The 22,336-nt window shown below is 34.8% G+C and overlaps 2 protein-coding genes across 3 annotated transcripts; both read right to left on the bottom strand.

Annotated features, from left to right (window-relative positions):
- Positions 1-474: 474 nt before the first annotated feature.
- On the bottom strand, positions 475-8,628 carry LOC126720713 (pumilio homolog 12). 2 transcript variants are annotated; one of them, XM_050423476.1, is made up of 7 exons: positions 8,290-8,628; positions 5,777-7,460; positions 5,509-5,671; positions 3,371-3,534; positions 2,201-2,459; positions 1,188-1,301; positions 475-1,039 (listed from the first exon to the last, which is right to left on the bottom strand). In XM_050423476.1, exons 2-6 carry the CDS (start codon positions 7,369-7,371, stop codon positions 1,194-1,196), a joined length of 2,289 nt encoding a protein of 762 aa, XP_050279433.1. In that variant the 5' UTR covers positions 7,372-7,460; positions 8,290-8,628; the 3' UTR covers positions 475-1,039; positions 1,188-1,193. The 2 variants fall into 2 exon arrangements, with proteins under 2 accessions (XP_050279433.1, XP_050279443.1); XM_050423486.1 differs by having other exon boundaries at positions 8,451-8,628.
- Positions 8,629-12,972: 4,344 nt separating this feature from the next.
- LOC126720705 (ruBisCO large subunit-binding protein subunit beta, chloroplastic) lies at positions 12,973-18,759 on the bottom strand. Its single transcript, XM_050423465.1, has 15 exons — positions 18,592-18,759; positions 17,121-17,371; positions 16,889-17,014; positions 16,456-16,593; positions 16,126-16,221; positions 15,760-16,002; positions 15,374-15,608; positions 15,085-15,254; positions 14,900-14,977; positions 14,730-14,801; positions 14,531-14,635; positions 14,249-14,341; positions 14,068-14,160; positions 13,410-13,533; positions 12,973-13,306 (listed from the first exon to the last, which is right to left on the bottom strand). The coding sequence occupies exons 2-15, from the start codon at positions 17,355-17,357 to the stop codon at positions 13,293-13,295; spliced, it is 1,824 nt and encodes a 607-aa protein (XP_050279422.1). The 5' UTR covers positions 17,358-17,371; positions 18,592-18,759; the 3' UTR covers positions 12,973-13,292.
- Between the last annotated feature and the right edge of the window lie 3,577 nt (positions 18,760-22,336).

Genomic DNA, 22,336 nt, shown 5'->3' with positions numbered 1-22,336 from the left:
CCCCCCCCCCCCCCCACCCCCAACTTTTTCTTTTAAAAAAAAAAAAAAAAAAATCTATTTTTGCTAATCTAAATTCATTCTTCTTTTTAAAAAAGATTCCAAGTCTAATAAAACCAGCTAAAAGACACTATTTTTACTTCTTAGCAGAAATGAATTTTTTATTAAGGGTGTAACAAATGAGCAGTGCAGAATCATCAATCATCAATAAGTACACAAACTCCATAGATGGCATTATACGATCTTCTAACATTAAGTCTATCACTAAAGTACAAAGACTATAAACTACAAGGATAGTAGCAACAACAAAGTCAACCATGGTTCTAAGAGATTTTCTTGTTCGCAGAGTTTGAGATGCCAGGGGTGGCTAGCTCTCAAAGAATTCTCTCCCCCCCCCCCCCCCCCCCCCAAGTGTTATGTGCATTTGAAGTTAAATTGTCAAAGAGCTCTGCAAAATAAAATGTGAATTCAAGGGTGTAGAATATGAGAATTGTAGACTATTTATACGCCATTGGCGGCATTATACTTATAATATCAAGGCATCACTAAAAGAATATAAAGATCAGAACAAGTATTAATACAATATACGATAACATGAACAAGGGCTAATCGTGGCAATCTACAGGCAAAGGATTTACACAAGATGATAAATGCCTAGCAGAAAACCCAGACATTGGGAAAAAAGGCTCTTCCATTCTGCAACCACCCGCCAAGCCTTGAGCTCTAGTCAAAAAATCCATCCATAGAAAAATTCCCATAAACTCAAAGAACTCTAGATCGTCACCCCTTTTTTTTTATTTCTACCCAATGCAAAGAAAAAAAACGCCTACATACAAATATGATCCCACCTTGTCCAAAAGGACAATAAAACAACCAAAAATTCACCTTTCATCTGTTCAGATGAGCTGTTGAAGGCATCAATGACCTATTTCTTTCAGGACTAAGCTTCTGATTCTGAAATTCACAAGTCATAAAGCCCAGCTCAAAGCTTTTCTTCACTTGCTTATTACAGAATATACAGGATTTTCTTGAACAATTAAACCTAAATGAAAAAAAAAATTAAAGCATATTAGAATTCCCCATAAAAATAGAATTTTTTTTAAATTATTTATAAAAAAAAAAAAGCACCCAAAAAAAAAAAGGACCAAGAATAAATTTATATATAGAGGCAAATAAATTTGAGATCATACCAAAAATTATTTTTTCAAACTACTGCAAGAGAGAACTTTCTTCCCATATGGGCTTGTCCGAAGCGCAGGAACATGGGGTCTTATAGCAGCCACTAATGCAATATGAAGAGCTCCCTGCTCAACAAGTACAACAACAATTAGCTTAAAAAAGAAAGAAAACTAGTCAAATCACAACTATTAAAGTCTCATAATCTTGGAGTTGTTACTCTAATTGTTAAAAGTAGCAATATTTAGATGATCATAATGTATGGACATATAACAGTGGAAACTCTAATGACCCTCTTTCCTGTGTTTCCTATCTTTGAATCACACAATAAACCTCTTTTGAAGAAAAGAAATTAAAAATAGAAAAAGAATGCTTCTCAAACCAAAGCAATCACAACAATGTGGGTATATACCAAGGTTTTTTGTACCATTAAAATGTTGTACCCAATGCACAAAGTTCCCACTTTTGTAGGGTCTTAGAGAGGTCATGGTAGGCAGACTTACCCCCAATTTATTGGAGAGGCTGATTCCCAAAGACAAACCCGTGACCTATCGTTTTTGGTGAAAGGCACTTGCCATTGCACCAAGGCTCAACCTCCTTTTTGTACATTTCTAACTTAATAAAACCTAGTTCACAGTTTTCAGTTTTTTAATGCTTTCATTCCTGATTATATCTCCTGCAAGCAAATCACAAACTGACTGAGCTTCAAACCTTGCTTACAGTGAAACTCCAATGGAAACGTGCCTTCTCAAGAAAGAAAGACTAAAATGGAACATGCTAATATACAACTAGATTTAAGCCCATACAAGGAATTCTCCATGAGAGAAATGGATGATTGAATACTAATGAAGATAGAAAATGGGACCATTCAAAAACAGATGAGACTTTAAAACCTTGGAAAAACATGATTAAATCAAATAATTCCTAATTTTTATGAGTATAACCGCATAATATATTGTTGTAAAGCATGCTTCTACCCAAAATTGTCCTTAAGAAAAAGATGGCTTAAAACTCTGCAATTGCTAACCTTTGACTGATTTAATGCTGCTTGGATAACATAATTGCCATAAGGGTCTTGCATTATTTGATCTAACCGAGGATTATCAATCAACTCTTGGATAACGCGAGTGCGGTGTTCTTCACCTGCATACTTCAGACATTTCTCAACCACATTACTGCTACATTTCTGCATGGACAAGTCCCCAAAGTGACCCTCCAACTGGTCAAGAATATCTTCTGTTGCCCATGGAAGCTGAAGCTCAAAGACAAATTGCACAACATAATTCCTGCAGAACTGAAAGTTAGAGTCTGAAGCTTGATATTGTAAATACAGATATGCACATGCAATGGGAAGTCAAAGTCTCGCTAAAACACATAATAATACAGTGGAATAAAATTCTCACTGAAATTTAAAATTTGATTTGATGTAACGGGTGTGTTCAGCATGCCTTCCATAAACACATTTCTCAACACACACAAGAACAAGAACAAAAACAAAAAAAAGAAGAGAAATATGGAAGTGGATCCAATGAACCACTTGCATCCGGGCTCTCCAACCCCAAGCACTAGTTCTACACACATGGCATTTATATAAAAAAGGTTGTATCCAATGCACAAAACTCCCACTTCTATAGGGTCTAGGAAATGCAATTGGTAGGCAGCCTTAACATCACCCCCCCCCCCCCCCTCTCTTTTTTTTGTGAAAGGGTGATTCCCAGAACAGGAAAAATGCAAGAACATCATAGTATTTGACAGTCAAGTCAATGACATATTTGATTGTTCCTAATTTTTTTTATAGACGTGTGTGTGTACACACATGCATTGCATGTTATGTGTGTGTGTGTAATTATGTGTACAAGTAGTTTAAAAGTAATAAGGCAGCATCGTTTAATTTATCAGTGCAAATTACATGAGAAATTTTTGTTATAGATCTCAACTATGCTGAATAAAGCCTCATCACATGCATTGCAGGTTAGCTACACAACCTTTTCCTTGCATCCTTCTTAGTACAAGGTCATATCTGTACTTTAAATCATGAATGACCAAGTCTAAGCACTTTCTAAAAAAATGTGCAAGAATAATTACATTTAAATAACTCCCAGGACAAGACGTGTTTAAACAACCATTAAGTTCTTGTCACATGTGAATAAGAAAAGATAGCATAGTTACAGAAGAAGGAAGTGGAAAAAAAGAGTACCCGAATTGATCTTGACAAAGGATTAGGGCATTTGAAGTAATCTTATGGACTAAACAGCGTCTTTGATCGCCAGTAGAATGGCTGAGGCATTTTTGAAGTACACAACAGCCATGGCGATCCGTTGCAAGATTAACACAATTAGTGGTTGCAGCTTCAAAAAGGAACTGCAAAAGAAAACGTTATTATTATTTCATGTCATGCTGCAAACTTCCTTTGATTGCTAAACTAAATATACTGCAAGATTTTAGAACAGCAGAAACACTATCAGATGGATACATACATAGGAGCTGACCAAATGATGTAAGATGATAACTTCAGTTTTTTTTTTAAGTATTTCATTAAATAAACGCAAAAAGGGGCAACCCTGTACATAGGATGTGTACACAGAGTACACCAATATTAAGCACAAAATGAACAATTGTCAAGCATCTAAAACATATACACAAAAGAAAATAAAGAGGAAGCATTCATCCACTCAAATAAAGATTTGAGGGAAGAAACCCTCAAGAGTCTTAGCATTTCATTCAAATCAAAGACACCACACCACAACACATCACATAGCAAAAGATGATAACTATAGTTATGAGGAGCTTGAAAATTGCAATCATTACAATTTCTATTTCACAAAACTCAAAGGCATAAAGCGACAAACTAGATGCTACATGACAAAGGAAGAAGACCAATTTCAAATTTTAAAGCAACTCATTACAAATAATGATACAGAATATGACTTGTACATTGCATCTTCTATGAAGCATTGTCCATATAGAACAGTCTTCCAATGCTACAGATATGAAACAGGCATATTCCACTAACTCTAGAATGATTTTAAATTCCCAGTGATATCTGAACAAAATGAGTTAATGTGCGGAAGATTGTTACAAAACAACTCCAAAAGAAGAGTTTCCAAAAGTTCCATTTCAAAATATTAACATACTAACAATTAGTGTATCCACTGAACTCTCCTTGAAAAAATGTAAAGCACGAACACAGAGCATAAGTTTGGTGAAACATCAATCTTGACTAAAACATCACCTATTCAAGACCCAATATAGGAAAGAAATTACCCACAGTTTTAGAAGAAAACCACTGCTACTGACAATAAAGCATACAACACCAAAGAACCCACTGAAATATGCAAAGTATTTCACATGTCTGTCATGATATAAAGTGAGACAACACGTAACAAATAAAAGCAAAATCAGGGGAGCAAACAAGCAAGAAAAGTACTTAAAGGATTACAAGGCCAACCACATATGGAGATATATCGCAAAACCAGATACACTCCATCTGAATGCAGCTCTGAAGAAATTGAATCATACATGTCCTTGTAGAACTTGCACAGCTGCAAGGCACCGCCAACACAAAGGCTATCAAATGATATCGTTCCCTCAAAGAGATCTCTAAGACTAGATAAACCCTAGCACCTTTCAATCTTACTATCAATATACAAGGTGTGGACAATATTTGGAGAATTCAACATCCATATCTTTGGTGCACTTGCAACATGAATCCATGGTCACTTAGCACTTGGATCCAAAAACAAAAGTCCTATTTTGTTTTAGGAAAACTTCCATTTTTACATGTTTTAAAATTTCATCAGCAAGATGTTACCAAAAACCACTCCAAGAAGTGAAGAACAACTTCATAGTCTCATCTACTTGATGAAAGTAATACCTAAAATATTACTTCTAGGATTACAACTATCAGCTGGGGACCACAAGTCATGAGGCAAAGGTCACTAGTTTGAATCTCCCCTTCACCCTCCCCTTGGGGCCAAAAACTTACTTGTCCAAAAAAGTAAATTTAACCTAGTTGGTTTTTGGTAGAACTACAACTTAATAAATAAAATGCTTGATAGTCATACAAGCCCAGAACTTAAATTAAGCTATGCAATATACAACTCTGTTATATGTAGATAAAATCTAACTTCTTTAGAAAAAATTTCTCATTGTAATCTTTGTACACTTTCACCTTGAGAATATGACCCCTAGATGGCGAGGTATAACAAATAGGTTGACTTGTTTGCAACTTTGCATACAGCAAGGGTAAACATCTTTTTTTTTCACACAAATATATCTGTTAATGCACATACTTAACTGAAAAGAAATTAGATGCACAAGACATGTAATCCTTACCTCTCTGTATTGAGGCGTTAAATGTTGCAAGCAGCGCTGAGCAACATGGTTGCCATTCATGTTTTTCATTAAAGTCACAATGCCAGGCTTCAGTGAGGAAACAACCATGGAGAACTGCTCTGGAGTCTTAAGGGTTTCAATGACCTTCTGAACAGCCCTAGTCCTGTAGTTGGGAAGAAAAACTCAGCAGACAACTAACACATATCAAATTAAAAATAATAACCATCTATTTGTGCAATAACACTCATGTTAGAGAAAGAGAGCCAACCCGTGCATATCACATGATATCCTAACAAGTTCACCAGAATTTCTAGTGATTGCATGAAGTATTTGCATCCTCTGATCCTCATCACAAACTTCAAGCAACTTCTGTACTAGGTAATTCCCAAAAGGATCCGTCATGAGCTCATCAATGTAATCAATGATCTCAAGAAAAATCTTTTCAATATCTTTTGTGGTGCCATCCACAAATTTTCTCTGTAAGAAGCGGCAACCATGTTGGTCCTTGGCCAAGAGATATATTCTTCCAGTGACTTCATCAACAGAGTTATATTTCTGAGTCAGTGGCTTCAGATCAGTACCCTTGAAATCTGTAGTTTCAGGGGACAAATCCCACGAGCTCAAACCATCTAACTTAAAACATCCAGCAGTTGGAGTAGATAAGCTACGCCAAAGATGATGATTTGAGAGAAATTTCCCATTTTGGCTGACATGGGTTGGTGATTCATTTCTGCCAATGGAGCTGAGCTTCACAGCTCTGGGTGTGTTCATTTCATATGATCTTGTCATAATTTTGTCAGGAAACTTTTGCTTTGTCACTTTGTCCAAAAGTTGAATTGCATTAAAATCTGTGAATGAAAGGGAAGGATTCAAATGGTTTGAACCCCTATGGTTTGTATAGTTGTTCCAAAATGACTCTTGTCTAGAGTTTCCAAGCTGGTGAGAGATTGGCACCTCAAAGTATGGCTGCCTTGGGTTCTCACTCATCAGTCTAGTTGAGACATTCCCATGTGCTTGAATAGGATGCTGAGCTTCAAACCTCTGACTTTGAAGCTGCTGCAGGTACAGGTATTGCTGATGCATCCTATAATACTGTTCCTCTTCCACATTCCTCCAACTAATTTGTGGCTGGTTTAATTGTTGTGAATGTAAATAATGCACTGGAGACTGTGCATCCAGGAAGAATTGCTGCCGATCTGGCATAACAGGAAACTGTACACCATGGACCGGCACATTAGAGAGGTACTGTAAGCCTGGCACCGCATGAGCAAATGGAACAGCAGTGGAGAAATTTTCAGTTGGCTGACAATAGCCTACTTGCTGCTTTAACAAATTTGAACTTTCCTGGCCAACTTTTGTCTCACCAAACTCATCAAAATCACAGGGTACTGTTTTTGGTGGTGATTGGAAAGAGGGAACAACCATCACCTGTGAATCCACATTGGAATTTGGTTTCATTAAGCTGTTTATATATTGACCATTCAATAAAATGTTGTGATTTTGTAAGGATGTAGACTTTCCAGCTTCCATTGGCATGCCATTGGTGAAGCTCAATCCTGCAAATGCAGACGACAAGGACTGGTCATCAGGCAAATTCATTTCCTCTGGCTGAAACCTTTTAGTCAGTGATTGCCCAAATTTATTCAATGAGATTTTTCCCTCATCCAAATTCCTATTGTTTTGAAGTTTCTCACTGGAATGCCCTTTGCAGGAATTCAGACAAATAGGATACAAGTTTCCACCCAAAGACACCCCCTTTGGTCCAGATCCATCAGAATGTGGTTTTCCAGAAGTAGCATTTGGAATCTCACCAAGAAGCTTCTCAAGCTCATCAAATTCTAATTCAGTTCTCCCTTGGTCCATATTGTGAAAAAAAAAAAGGTTCAAAATCCTCTCTACCAAACAGCACGAACTCTACCAGGCAATGGAGATCCACACAAAAAATCCTTCAACTGAACAAGAAAAGAAAAAATCACTTGAACCATTCACAATTTTAAATTCAGTAAAATCCTACAAAAAATAAAAAATTTCAATCAAATTAATTAACCAAAATTTCATCAACATCCTTATCATCTAAACAATTTCTATACAAATTAGTTGCAACTACATTGTGCATTATGAAAACAACCCCATAATTATTTCCCAAACAAGAAAATTTTTTCTTAACAAGGAGTAAAGAATCCAACATCTCAAAAAAACCTTCATCTTAGCCCCTCCCAAGCCCCCACCAAATTAACTGATCCTCAAAATTCCAAGTTATGAACAAATTGAATTGATTCATCAACTAATGTAGTCATACCTCAGTCATCAAATTCTCCCACCACAAAACAAAATTGAATTTAGAAAAAAGAAAAAAAGAAAAATATAAAAGCAACAAAGAACAGAGAACATATACAGATTCTATACTAGAAAACAAATCAATGCCAAAATCCAACCTCGTAATCAGACCCCACAAACGACTTGGGAAGCCACTATCATCATCGTCATCAGACCAATTCAAAAACTTTTACGTCCAAACACAATACACAATACACAGCACAAAACAAATCGGAATGTGCGAACATACAATTTTTTTTTTTTTTTTTAAATCCAAATTGAACCCAGTTCACATCACTAAAAAACCAGTATATCCCGATCATCCCAAAATTCAGAGTCACATAAAGTTCAAACCTTTATCCAAAAAAGAACAAAACCCAATAACAAAATTCAGCCATAGTGATGAATACGTATTCCAATGACTGATACAGAGAAAAAGAAACCCATATCTTAAAAGGGCATTACCAGTGAAGAAAGAGCCGGCATTAGAGAGAAGAAGACGAGGCCATGACTGAGTTTATGTGTCAGTCAGTGTGTGTATATGTGTGTATATGCGAAAGCGCTTACAAAAGTAAAAATAATAATAAAAAACAAAAACAAACAAATGGGAATGTAAAGGGAGTTACATGTATAAAGCGGTGTTGGTTGAGGTCAGAAAGAGAAAAGAGAGGCGGCGTGAAGAAGAAGGAGAAGTTTTCAAAGGACTAGTGGAGAGAGAGAGTGTGTGTGTGTGTGTTTTGTGTTTGTGTCATTGTTTTGTGTGAGAGAGAGAAAGAAAGAGAGCAAATTGATTTGGCTATAAACACAAAGAAACACACGCCAACTAGAATTGCGAGATTTATATAGCAAATGACACTGCATGGAAAGGAATTATTGTATGCCATGCTTTTTCTCGTTGTACGTTCCTAATGTCAAACTTCTTATAATAATGTTTTTATTTATTTATTTGACACATACTATATTTTATTTTTTTAAGAATCAACTATATTATATATCTCATGTCCTTCAAAAACTATATTATATATCTCATAGAATTGCCAATGTGTAATGTATACCACCTTATATAACTCTTGCCAACATCTGAGACCCTCTATAATGGATTTTTCTCTATAATTACCTAGTGTGTATGGAATGGAAGAACTATATACATAATTAAGGAAATAGTTAAATACTCGTCTAAACACTCTTATTATAAAACTATATTATATATCTATTCTATATATATCTTATAAACAACAACTTATTATTATTCTTATATATCTATTCTAAAAAAAAAACAACTTATTATTATCATTCTCAAAAAAAAAAAAAAAAAAAAAAAAAAACTTATTATTATTAAGACTTGGTCTAATTTCCAAATTCCAATCATTAGTCTCTCATATTCTCAAAAAAAAAAAAAAAAAAATCATTAGTCTCTCTTTTTAAATAAATTATATAATAAAAAATACTAATACATTTATTACTTGTTTGACCTTTTACCTTTCCTTTTCTATTCTTTGTTTTTTTAAGGTTTCTCCTACGCGAAACAAATTCCTAGCTAAAATGGTAAACGACAGAAGGGTATGTATGACAAAATTCATGACCATAGCTCCAAATTTTACAGCAAAATAATACTTTTAACTCTAATTATGTCTTTACATTTATATAAGTGCAGTTTACAAGCCGTAGTCCAATTCACATTTTACCCTTTTTTTTTTAGAAACAACATTTTACCTCTAATTGGGAAAACTATTTACAAGGAATTTTTTATTATATTTTTTATTTACCTGTTTCCCATTAATTGGCCCTTAGTCCAACCAACTTTTTACTGTGTGAATTTTAAAATCCTGCAAATATTTAATATAACCATCCACCATATGTTTGTTTATCATAATTCTGATGGCGATGAGTGTTTTGGTCTTATGATAATAATAAATTATTATTATTATTATGATAACACAATTCATAAAAGCCTCTTCACCAAAAATCTCAAATGAATTCTTGGAATCAAGGGATATAAGACTACTGGGTTCATATAAAAAGTGCCCCCACTTATTAAAGCATAGGGATAGCGTGCCCCCAGTTGAATACTCACTGTAACACATGGCCCAAAAAATTTAATTAATTTGTTGCAAATTTGGAATGGTAAATTGGTGCGTATTCGGATCATCATTCTTCTTTTTCTTTTCCTTTTTTATCAAACACGTTACTATCTAAACAAATGAAATGATGACTTTTCAATACACTTGTAATTAGTCGTATGGCTATACTGTTATATTAAACATATCCTCCATTAAAGATAATCACAAACCGTCATTCTATCATGCTAATAACCTATTTGGGAGCTTAGAGATTATGTTAAAGTAGGATTTTTATCTCATATTTAGTTGATGGAGTTACTGACCTCAAGAAAGGATTTGAATCAAAGCTATAAATAATCTTATAAGAGGTTGTTTCAATTTAGTTATGTTTCAATTTAGTTAGTAAATTGAAATATTTGAGTAGTAGTATGATATTATCAATATACAATATTTGACTGATATGATTGATAAATCAGAATATTTAGAACTTTGATTTAGTTTCCCCCTCCCCCCCCCCCCACCTTGATGTCATATCTTTGATTTAGATGACATGATATAAGATATAAGAGGTCAAAGGTTAAAGGTCAAATGGAATGATCATGCTTGGATCAAGCCTAACATTTTTTATTTTTGGAGGGGGGTGGATCAAGCCTACTTTATACACCTACCTAAACAACTACAAGCATGTAACCACACTATGTGTGGATACATTTTACATGCACTAAGATTTGTAGATTCTTCACACAAAAAAAAATAATAATAAAGATTTGTAGATCATATATTTAACTATCATATTTTAATATTTTTAGGTTGTATTTTTTATTTTAACTTAAACCATGATGATTTCATATAATTTTTGGTTAGCACTTTAAAAAAAAAAATCAATCATACAGTTCCAAAGAAGTGTTTTGATCCTAATTAACTTGCATATACTTATAATTTGGTCAATAACAAATATTTATCATTTTTTTGATACTAAAACAAAACTTATCAACTACCCACATGGTGATTCTAGCATACTACATGGTCAATGAAATGCCACATATTATCCCAAGATCAACCTCAAGGTGGTTTAGATCAAAGGTATTTATACAATAAAATGACTAGATTAGGTGTATGATTGGTTTTTTTTTATATGTGCTTCATTTAATATTGCACTCTTTTTTTTTTTTTTAAATAAGTAATTAACTTGGCACAAAAACTTAAAATCTTGAATAAGTCACGTGGTGCAAAATTTGACCTCAATTTTTTTTTTTTTTCAAAAGAAAATTTGACCTAAATTGAAATCCAATTTAAAATCTAATTGAATTTTCTCTCAACTTTGACTTTAAATATATAAATGATATAGTTCCTAATAGTTTTTAGTATAATCTAATTATTTACTTGCCGACAGTATTTAAGGATTTACGTTAGTAATATTTATTGCTGCATCATGCACTATATCAACCCCCCATATATTTCTTTAGGAGAAGGACAATTATTTGTAAAGGGTCCTACGAAAGAGAACCAAACAATTTCTCCCCTGATAAACTCAACCAATCCAGTGCGTGCCTTCATTTTGAACCAATTTTGTGGTCCAAGATTGTAGTATATATGAACTTGAGCAAATGCATGTTTATTAATTTCAAGTTCTCTCTACCTCCATAAATTTGTTAGCTGTGTACAGACTCACTCTACAGGGTGCACTCTATGTTATTCCTCTCTCTCTCTTTTTCCTCCCTTGCAAGATGATTTTTTTTTTTTTTTTTTTTAATTCATGAGCCAAATTCTATATGAGATCCTCCTAAATTAATAATTGAATATTTTACTACACTGACATATAGTTTATCTCGGTGCTGCTTTTCTCCATATTCTAAGCTTTTAAAGATAGAAAACTAGGAGCAAATTTTCCTCTATTACTTCCATATAGTTTTTGCTTACATTAAATGCTACCTCGAGTACCTCAGACGCGTATGCATGTCTTTTTAATAATTTGATTTTACTACTGTGCAACGTAAAGAAAGCAGGCTCAAAAAGTCGAGAATGCACTTTAACATTGTTTATGCTTATGCATCAAGAATTTAAATGGCATTAAGTTTTAAATGGTAAAGGCCTAAAGGGACTGACATGATCATCTCAATAAGTTTAAATGCTTATTAACTTCACTCAGGAGACGATGACACAAATAGTCAGGTTCATCATGTCTGACAAAATCAGAGAGACAGAGAGACAGAGAGAGCAAATTACATTCTAATTGCACAAGTTGAATGTTTTAGTTTAGCTAGTTTCAAATTGAATCCCAATCTTTTAAAATCATACCGTCATTATCAATTCAAACCCCAATCAAATCCTAAAAGGACCCCGCATCATACTCAAAAGGTTCAAAATTTAAGTTGACTTGATTTTACAACTTCAGTACTCAATTTGAAACTAAGAGTGCGTTTGGGAAGCGCGTTTTGCGCTTCCCAGACGCGTTTGCGTTTCTGCCTTTTTTTTTTTTTTTTTTTTTTTTTTTTTTTTTCTTTTTTTTTTTTTTTTTTTTTTTTGCCGAAAAGTTTGACTTTTCAACATATTTTCAGTCATATGTGAGTCCCATATACTGTTCACAGACCCACAAATTTCACTTTTTAACAACTTTTTTCATTAAAAATGGGTCCCACGATACTATTTACACATTTAAAAATTATTTTGCTACAGTGTTTTTCAATTTTCAATTTTCAATTTTCAGCTGTATCCAAACGGACCCTAACAAAACTTAAACTTCAATGTTTAATTTGAAACTTCAGGAATTAATTAGTTTACTTTAAAAAATTTTAAATTGTAAGATTTATTTTGAAACCAAACCACCTTAAATCATAGGATATAAAATATAATTTATTTAAAAAATAATAATAATAAATAAAAATAAATAAAAAATAAAAACCAACTAAACTACCTAGACAGTTGGAACATGCATTTATTACCTGGCAGATCACACAAGCTTAGAAATTAGAATAATAGTTACGAATAGCAGCACATATTGTATGTAAAGAAACACTGAGGCCCCAACACATGAGAAAAGACACATAAGGAGAGATGTGAAAGTGTGCAAAAATAATTGGATCCCATGTTGAACAAAAAAGAGAATAGTGAGCATCATCATGCTGGAAATCATTAATAAAAGTCCACCCAAGTTGAAAGCATTTAGGGCCCAAACACTGTTTATCTAATGGCATTACTCTCAACCCTTGAAAAAATGTCATACTCATGCAAGCTCACCTCGCTATACTTTTATGTCTTTTGCTGCAACAAAATAAAATTTACAAAATTTTATAAATAAAAAAAAGGAGTCAGCTACTATAAAACTACACTGGTTCCACTCCTCCCGTCACTTTCCCCTCACATCTCACAAAGCCAAAGCCGCTTGAAATGCTCTATTGTCAATCAACCTTAGTAGCCATATCCTGATAAAAACAAAACAGAAAACAAAAGCATTTAGTTTACTTTAGTATCTATTTTTGAACAACATAAGCAAAGGGCAGAGTTATAATTTTTAGCACTACATACCTGAGTTGTCCATGGGGTTGCCAGCAGGCATTGGTTCCGGCTCCTTGATTTCAACAACTACACAATCTGACATCAAGAATGTTTTTGCTACCGAGGATGCATGCTCAAGGCAACATCTAACCACCTGAAGTAAGAGAATGCAAATGTTTCAGTAAATAGCTTCAATAGTTAGCTGTCTCAGGAAAAAAAAAATGATAAGTTATGATTCACTTGTTCGACATGCAGATTTGAACCGGGTAAACCCACATGCTAACTAAACCAAAAGAACTGAAGCCACAGATTAAGGGTCATTTCAATACTTGAACCATCTATATAGTAAACACTCTACAGCCAACAATTTTTCAGTCTAACAAGAAGGAATAACTGAATCCTTATTTTCTATTTCTATTGTTAATGATATACATAAAATAGATGAATGGAAAGTAGAACCCATTCTCTTCAATAAAATTGAGTATTAGTGCATGAACATGATTTTAAAAGAGAAAACCAAGCCTCCCAAGACCCTGACACAAGGTTCTACCAGCAGATCATACGATTGCACTCATAACACATTTGTATGATTCTGGCATGTATTTCATCATGATTGCTTATAATTTCAACTACCAGCACCTAAAAAAAAACATAACACGGAAAGCATGTCAAAATTATCATAACTCACCTTAGTTGGATCAATAATTCCAGCAGCCATTAAATCTTCATAATTTCCAGTGGCCGCATTATATCCATATTTAGGGTTGTCACTGGAAAGCACCTAAAAATAAAATAAAAAACTACATTCATTACAATACAACATAAAAAAGACTAAAGACAAACCAAAATGACAAGAATAGAAAGAATACCTTCTCGCTAACCACACTTCCATTAACACCAGCATTCTTGGCAATCAATTTCAAAGGGTAACTCAAAGCTCTTTTGACAATATCTGCTCCAACCTGCAATTAATCCAAACAGCTTGAGCCTAAAAAGCTATCTAAAAGATCAAAAGGACATGTGCCTCATTTTGCATTTAACAACATCTACAAATTGGAAGGATTTCAACCAAGTTTAGTACTTCTATTGCTTAGAAGTGACTTCTACAATTTTATCAATGCCAAGACTTGAACCTTCAGTAAATAGCTTACCTTTTCTTCATCATTGTCAAGGCTGTCCCTGATGGCATCCACCTTTGATGCAAGTCTAAGCAAGGTGCATCCACCTCCAACTACAATACCTTCCTCAACAGCAGCCTGAAACTCATTGAAATTGTAAGCTGATAAGGACTTACCCTCAACATAAAACCTATTTGTGCAGGTGTACTTTACAATTGTAACAATATATTACCTTTGTTGCATTAAGAGCATCTTCGACTCTCAATTTCTTTTCCTTGAGCTCTGTCTCAGTTTGTGCACCAACCTTGTGCAAAGAAAGTCGATGAATTCAGATTTTCACTCAACCCAAAAAAAAAAAAAAAAATCACACATCACAATTACAACCAGCTATTGAGAACTTACTTGGATAACAGCAACTCCACCTGACAATTTTGCAATCCTTTCGTTCAGTTTTTCCCTCTCATAATCTTGCTCTGCAACCTGCATGAGAATGTCGATTTAATTAATTGGCCTAAAAATAATCAAAATGAGTCCTGCACACACTGCTTGTTTACGTGAAAGATTAAGAGAGGATGAGAGATTGATACCTCAATAAGATTTCTAATCTGTGCAACCCTCTTGTTTACTGCTTCCTGTGTGCTTCCATCACCAACAATTGTTGTGGTATCCTTGGTAAGCACCACCTTAGAAGCAGTGCCAAGTACTTCCTTGTCAGCTTTGTCTAAGGTAAGCCCCACCTCATCCCTAATTACAGTTCCTGCAAGCCAGGCAAAATGTCTCTCAACATGTGACAATGATAGCACAGAAGAATACAATGAGACACTTCATAGTTAATACAGAACAGCCAGGAAAGAAGAGAACATGATGTGAACAGACCTCCAGTGAGAATAGCAATGTCATCAAGGTACTGGCTCTTGCGCTCTCCAAAACCAGGAGCTTTCAGTGCAGCAATCTTCAGAGCCCCCCTCAGCTTGTTCACAACCAAAGTTGCTAGAGCTTCTTGTTCAATGTCTTCTGCAATTATAATAATTGGGTATCCACCTCTGATAGCATCCTCCAAAACGTTAATAAGATCCCTTGCATTTGTTATCTTTTTATCAACAAGAAGCAGCTGCATTTAAAAAGAAAAAAGAAAAAAAAACCACACATGCGTCAATTAGCAAAGCTAACAGATATTACTGTCAATCTTAACGGTTGCAGGAGGGGAAAAAAACCAAAAATACAAAACAAAACAAAACAGGTCAGTCTGACATGATGCACACCTTGCAGTTTTCAAATTCAACTGCCATTTTCTCACTATCAGTGACAAAGTAAGGTGAGATGTAACCACGATCAAACTGCATTCCTTCAACAACATAGAGGCTGTTCTCAGCACTTTTTCCCTCTTCTAGGGTCACCACACCCTTACGACCCACCTTACTCATGGCTTCAGCTATCATATTTCCTACTTCATAGTTGTTTCCGGCACTAACTGCTGCTACATCGGCCAACTCGCTGTCTTCAACCTGCAGTCCAATGCCATTGTTATTAAGTCACATATTAGAAACTGATTAATTCAAGAAAAAATAAAATTATGGTGGGGGCACAATCTTGATGCTTGAAACCAGAAAACTCAAGACAAACATTACCTCCTTTGACATCAACTTAAGCTCAGACACAAGAGCTTTCGTAGTCTTCTCAATACCTCGAGTAATTAAAACAGGGTTTGCACCAGCTGCAACCACCTGGAATTGTAAATCATTTTCATGAGATTGGGAGATCATCGCTGATTAAAAAAGTTTGAAAGAATTTTTTGTTTTCTTTGTCTTTCTACTATCTTCCTAAATGAAGAGAGAGAAACAAAAAGCATGGCACAGAGATCATATGAATTTCAGTTCATTATTGTCTCTTTTATGAAGTGAATAAAACAGGATTTTCATATTTTTGAACAACACAGTACCATAAATCAAAATACAAACCTTGACACCCTCAGCAATAAGACCTTGTGCAAGAACAACAGATGTTGTTGTTCCATCACCAGCCAAATCATTAGTCTTGGCAGCCGCTTGTCTCACTAACTTAGCACCAATGTTCTCAACTGGGTCCTCCAACTCAACCTTAAGAGGGGAAAGACCAAAATCCATCAATATCTCACACAAGATGGTATTGGTTCGTATTAGGTTGAGCAAAAGAAGTATATACAAGGGAGAAATTTGTAAAAAGATTAATAGCATTACATAAGAATTTATTTATCATAATTTTTCTGGGCAAATCAAGTTCATTTGATCCTTAGTTTCATCAATAATGGAAATCTAAGCATCTAACACCAAAACATTCCAACTAATGAAGACAACAGCGTTTTTGAAGATCAAGAAACAACCTTGGCATTGTAAACAATGAATAGAAACTAACCTCTTTTGCAACAGTAACACCATCATTAACAATTTTTGGAGAGCCATACTTGCTTTCCAGAACAACATTCCTGCCTTTTGGACCAAGAGTAACCCCAACTAAATCCGCAAGCTTGTTCACACCAGTCTGAAACAAACCAAGCAATTGATTAGAAACTAGAAAAAACAAATAACCAAAATCAAAACTCCACCACAATAAATCAACACCCAACATCATCTAATCATAGACTCACTTGCAGCTTCTTAATAGCTGAGCCATCCTTGTTGAAATGCAATTCCTTTGCCATGGCACAAATCTTGGGAGAGCGATTTCTTTGTGACATCACATTCTGCCTCCTAGCAAATGAGAATGAAGAAATGGAAGCAGAAGATGACAACTTGTCTGAAGAAGCAAATTTCTTGTCCATAACACGGCAACCTGGAGTAGCCAAGGAGCCAACTGAAGACATGGCTGTGAAAGTTGATGCCATCTACTTCTCTAAAGCTGAAAACAATGAACATCATTGTCTTAGTAATCTCAAACACATTATATAAAGGTACTCAATCAAAAGACCAAAGGAGGTACTAAAACAGAACATAAGAGAGAAGGAAGGAAGCTACTGGGGAAAAAAAGAAAGCAATTAATCAATTCAATAATACTGACCAAAAGCAGCTCATGTACAAGCAAATGAGACAAATAATTCAAGCATTATATCAAACCCAGTTTACACTTTAACTTCTAACTTCACAATGAAACCGGATTTTGGAATATTAAGCAGAAGTATGTAGCTTGACAGGACGCAAACTTTCATTTGGATAATAATATGATCTCAAAAAAGTTATATTTTTTACAAATTTGTAACCGCATAAACTTTCCAAGCTCGAGTAAGTAATTTCAGACGAGAAAAGTTAAGATATTTGAATTGTTTCAAAGCTGAACCAGCAGTAATTGGCTAAAGCTGGCCTTAAAATTTGAATTTCCCAGCTCAAAACAAACATAGCTGTGAACTCTAACAAATCTTAGAACGGACTCCAATTGTCCTAGAATATCTAACAACTGCAGCAACATCTTCCAAATCTTAGAACGGACTCCAATTGTCCTAGAATATCTAACAACTGCAGCAACATCTTCAATACAACTTTTCACAGATGGCATAGTTAAACGTTATAACTTAACCCACAATTAAAATACTTATCACATATTATCACAATTCTTCAACTTTATATCAAGAAACTGAAGCAAGTTTCTTCAAACCCAAATGGCAGTTAATAACAAAAGTACATAGTAAAAGTTTAAGAAACCAATCATCGAGCTCAATTATGCCCAAATCCAAAAAATGAAATGTCAGATATTTACAAGCCAAACTACTCAATCTCCAGAACACCTCCAGGAAATTCAAATGCAGTCATAAACTAAACCAACAAAAATACCATATATTTCCCCCTTGCTCCAAAACATTATCCAAATGAAGCCAAAACAAAAGCAAAAAGCAAATACAAACCAAACAATGAAACACCTTTGCAATTCAACAACAAAAAAGCAATCTTTTCCACAAAACCAATAGCCCCACCAAAAAACAAAAACACCCATATGCATTTTCCAAGGATTTTGCACCATATGAAACCAAACAAAACCAGAAAAACACGTACAAAACACACAAGTTTGCATTCAACAACAAAAGCAAAGCCCAAAAAGAACAAAAGGGTAATCTGAAAGATGCTTACTTTTGGTGTGAGAGTGAGCTTTCTAGGGTTTAGTGGGGGGTTTTGGATAAGAAACAATGAGAGTGTGCAGTAGTAGTAGGTATATAGTTGGTTTTTGTTCTCTCTCTCTCTCTTTGTGTGTTTCTCTCTCTCACTCTAACAACAATAATGAAATAAAGAAAAAAGGGTAAACGGTACCCTACAAGGATCTTGAAGCTTCGGTTAAATCTGGGCCGTCCAATGTAAACGAGTGCAATTCTGGTTGTCCTACCTTAGAACACTCTAGAACCTTTGTGATTTCACGGTTGTTGTAGTGTTGCTACTTGGTGTGTTTATTTGACATTGCCATCACACGTGTGAAGGAAGTACCAATTTTACTTTGGTTGTAACTAAAAATGGCACCCAATCATTGTATGACACCTGTTGATTATTACTAAAATAGTCTAATAATTCATCATACTTCTTAAATTGGAGCTTTGGGCAAAAATTGTCCATACTAACGGTGTCATTTTTTTTTGGGGGGTGTGTTTTCAACCAGAAATGTCCAGAAAGTTTGTATTTTTTTTTTTTTTTGACAATTCAATAATTGGAGAGACATGTAGGAAGTTCTTTTTTTTTGTTTTAAATTATCTTAGAAGTTATGGGAAAAAAATCATGGATAATTATTTGAATAGTCATGAAATGAGTTATAATTGATTCCTCCAAAATTGATTTCATTGAAACTTTTATTATTATTTTCTAGTTGGGTCACATTGGGTTGGTTGGATTCTATAACATCAAATTCTTTTTTTTCTAGTCAGGGCATTGTTACAAGCTAACGAGGATGAGACAACAAAGTAAGTGAAGTTTCAAGCACCGTCAAGCCCAAGAAGGAAAGGAATGTGGGTAAAGGAAAAGAAGTTTTGGTGGAAAGCCCAAGCAAGGAAAAGAAAATAACAGGTAAGGGTAATTGGAAGAAAATAGCAAGGGAGAAAAATAAAGCCCAAGTTACTGGAGTTGGAGCCCAAAGCCCTATTGTTGAAAAAAAAAAAAGAAAAAAAAAAGTCAATTGTGAAGAAACAGAAGTAACAAAGGTTAGGCCTTAGAAACGCCTTTGTGAAGCAAAAGTCTCGCTTGACACTTTGAACTCTGATATATTGGTGGCTGTGATGCAGCATCTCCTGGAGTAATGATTGTCTTAAGCTGGAACTGTCGGGGGCTTGGGAACTCTCAAACAGTTAATGCGTTGCACAACATCATGCAGCGATGGGATTCCAGTATTGTCTTCCTATCGGAGACAAAACTCAACAAAAAAGGCATGGAAAAGGCAAAGGATAAAGCAGGCTTCGTATATGGCTTGATTGTTCCAAAATCAGAGAGGACTAGAGGGATAGCAATGTTATGGAAGAAAGACATTAATATGGAGATCAAAGGATATGCAGGTAATTATATTGATGCCATTGTTATTGACTCAATTTCGAGGTTCAAATGGAGAATCACAAGTCTCTATGGACACCCCGAAACGCATAGAAGAAAAGAAACATGAGAGCAACTAAGATATTTGAAGAGGAAATTCCAACTTCCTTGGATTTGTTTTGGTGATTTTAATGAAATATTATCGACGAATGAAAAATTGGGAGGTGTTCGCAGGCCACGGAGACAGATAGACGAGTTTAGGGATGTTGTTAATTATTGTGAGTTTAGGGATTTGGGGTATACAGGACCGGATTACACGTGGTGCAATATGCAAGAAGGTGTAAGTAGAGTATACCTAAGGCTGGATCAGGTGTTCGCAAACCAAGATTGGATTGAACATTTTAAGGAGGCTCGTGTTCACCACATTGTTAATTCCACTTCAGACCATTGTGCTCTTCTTATCTCTGATTCCTTTCTTCCTTAGTTTCCTAAAAAGAGTCACTTTCACTTTGAAGCAATGTGGACCAAAGGGAGGATTGCATAGGGATTATTAAAGCTATTTGGAAGGATGGTGTAAACTTTAGTATCCCTAGTGGTATGGCTGTGGGGCTAAAATAATGTGCTGAAGACCTCTCAAGATGGAATAGGACTATTTTTGGACAGGTTCCAAGAGAGATACCAAAAAAAAAAAAAAAAAAGGAAAGCACTTAATAAAATGGTCTTAAGGGATAATGATGGAAACAAAGGCAGAGAAATTAATGTGCTTCGAAGGAAAATCAATGATTTATTAGACAGTGAAGAGACCATGTGGTAGCAAAGGTCTAAGGTTCAGTGGCTAGGCCTTGGGAATCGTAACATGAAATATTTCCATTTCAAAGCCTCTAAGAGAAAGAGAAAAAACACTATAACTAGGCTAATGGATGAAGATGGGAATTGGTGGGATAGCAATGAGGGTATTGTAGCAGTGGCAGTGTCCTATTTTGAGAATTTGTATACTACATCTTGTCTCAGCCGAATTTTGGATGTAATAGATACTATTCCAACTAGATGTTGAAAATATATTAGTGAATAAACAAGTTTTGATACAAAAAATAATATCCCAAATAATTAGCAAGAACATAAAATAAAAAAGGAGTTTAGAACAATCTTACAATGCTATAGAATCACGCTGCGAAAGCGTTGTCCTTAAAGGTTGATTTGTGCCACCCAAAGTAAAACTTGGTGCAATTGGTTCTCTTGGCCAAACAACCCCCCAGGATTAGACTATAGCGTCGACCTTTGTGATGTACGCACTTCCACTCACAAAAGGTTTAAGAACAACCCTCTATTGTCTTTCCTTATAACAAATATTCTTGTAGAAAAAATATGTGGGAGAGAAAGATAGTAGACTTGTGTATTTCTAAAAATATAGAGTAGTAAAAAAGACTCCTCTAGAAAGTGTGTTATGATGAGTATTATATAGGCTACTTATGAAGATAATAGTCTATAGTTATTGGTTATTAATAACCCTTAAAAGTCTAACGGCTATATTATCAATTATTACCTAACGGTTATTTTTCTCATAATTGCCCAACGGCTATTTTACTCATAAATTTCCAATGGCTAGAAAATAAATAAGAATAAAAGTGTTTGGAACACACACCCACACCAACACTAGAGTGATCAATGAGATGAATCAAAATTTGATCAAAGAATTTACCAGAGAGGAGGTTGTAGCAGCACTTCAACAAATGCATCCTACCAAAGCCCCAAGTCCAGATGGTATGTCTACAATTTTCTTTCAAAAGTATTGGGATATTGTTGGTAATGATGTTACTTGTATGGTTCTTAATGTTTTAAATTCTAACATGCTAATAGCTGATATCAATAGAACTAATATTGCTCTTATCCCAAAGACTAAAAATCCTACAATGATAACTGAGTTCAGACCTATAAGCCTAAGTAATGTCATTTATAAAATCATCTCAAAAGTTCTAGCCAATCGACTTAAAGCAATTCTTCCCCAAATCATCTCTGAAAACCAAAGTGCATTCCTTTCAGAGTGATTTATAATTGATAACGTTTTGGTTGCCTTAAAATTGATGCATTATCTAGACCATAAAAGAGATGGTAAGGATTGCTACATGGTGGTCAAGCTTAATATAAGTAAGACATATGATAGAGTTGAGTGGAGCTTCATTGAAAAAGTCATGGAGCGATTTAGCTTTCAAGAAAAATGGATTAGTCTTATTATGTGTTGTATTACCACTGTGACCTATTCTGTTCTGATTAATGGGGTAGCTCAAGGATGCATTGTGCCTACAAGGGGCTTGCGTCCCCTTTCTTCTTACCTCTTTCTCCTATGTGCAGATGACTTTTCTTCATTCATCTA

Source organism: Quercus robur, chromosome 1, assembly GCF_932294415.1.
Source record: "Quercus robur chromosome 1, dhQueRobu3.1, whole genome shotgun sequence".
NCBI classification, from domain to species: domain Eukaryota; kingdom Viridiplantae; phylum Streptophyta; class Magnoliopsida; order Fagales; family Fagaceae; genus Quercus; species Quercus robur.
The sequence above is the reverse complement of the archived record's forward strand: the minus strand, read 5'-3'. Positions and strand labels throughout refer to the sequence as shown.

Bases quoted from the DNA above. Each gene is read 5' to 3' on its own strand.
- LOC126720713 (XM_050423476.1), bottom strand. From the start codon at position 7,371: ATGGACCAAGGGAGAACTGAATTAGAATTTGATGAGCTTGAGAAGCTT. The intron at 2,460-3,370 runs GTACTCTTTTTT...TCAGTTCTGCAG, and splicing joins CTTTGTCAAGATCAATTCGG to GAATTATGTTGTGCAATTTG. The intron at 1,302-2,200 runs GTTAGCAATTGC...CTTGTTGAGCAG, and splicing joins CAGCATTAAATCAGTCAAAG to GGAGCTCTTCATATTGCATT.
- LOC126720705 (XM_050423465.1), bottom strand. From the start codon at position 17,357: ATGGCATCAACTTTCACAGCCATGTCTTCAGTTGGCTCCTTGGCTACT. The intron at 16,003-16,125 runs GTAATGTTTGTC...ATTGGACTGCAG, and splicing joins TTAAGTTGATGTCAAAGGAG to GTTGAAGACAGCGAGTTGGC. The intron at 14,636-14,729 runs GTAATATATTGT...AATGAGTTTCAG, and splicing joins ATGCTCTTAATGCAACAAAG to GCTGCTGTTGAGGAAGGTAT.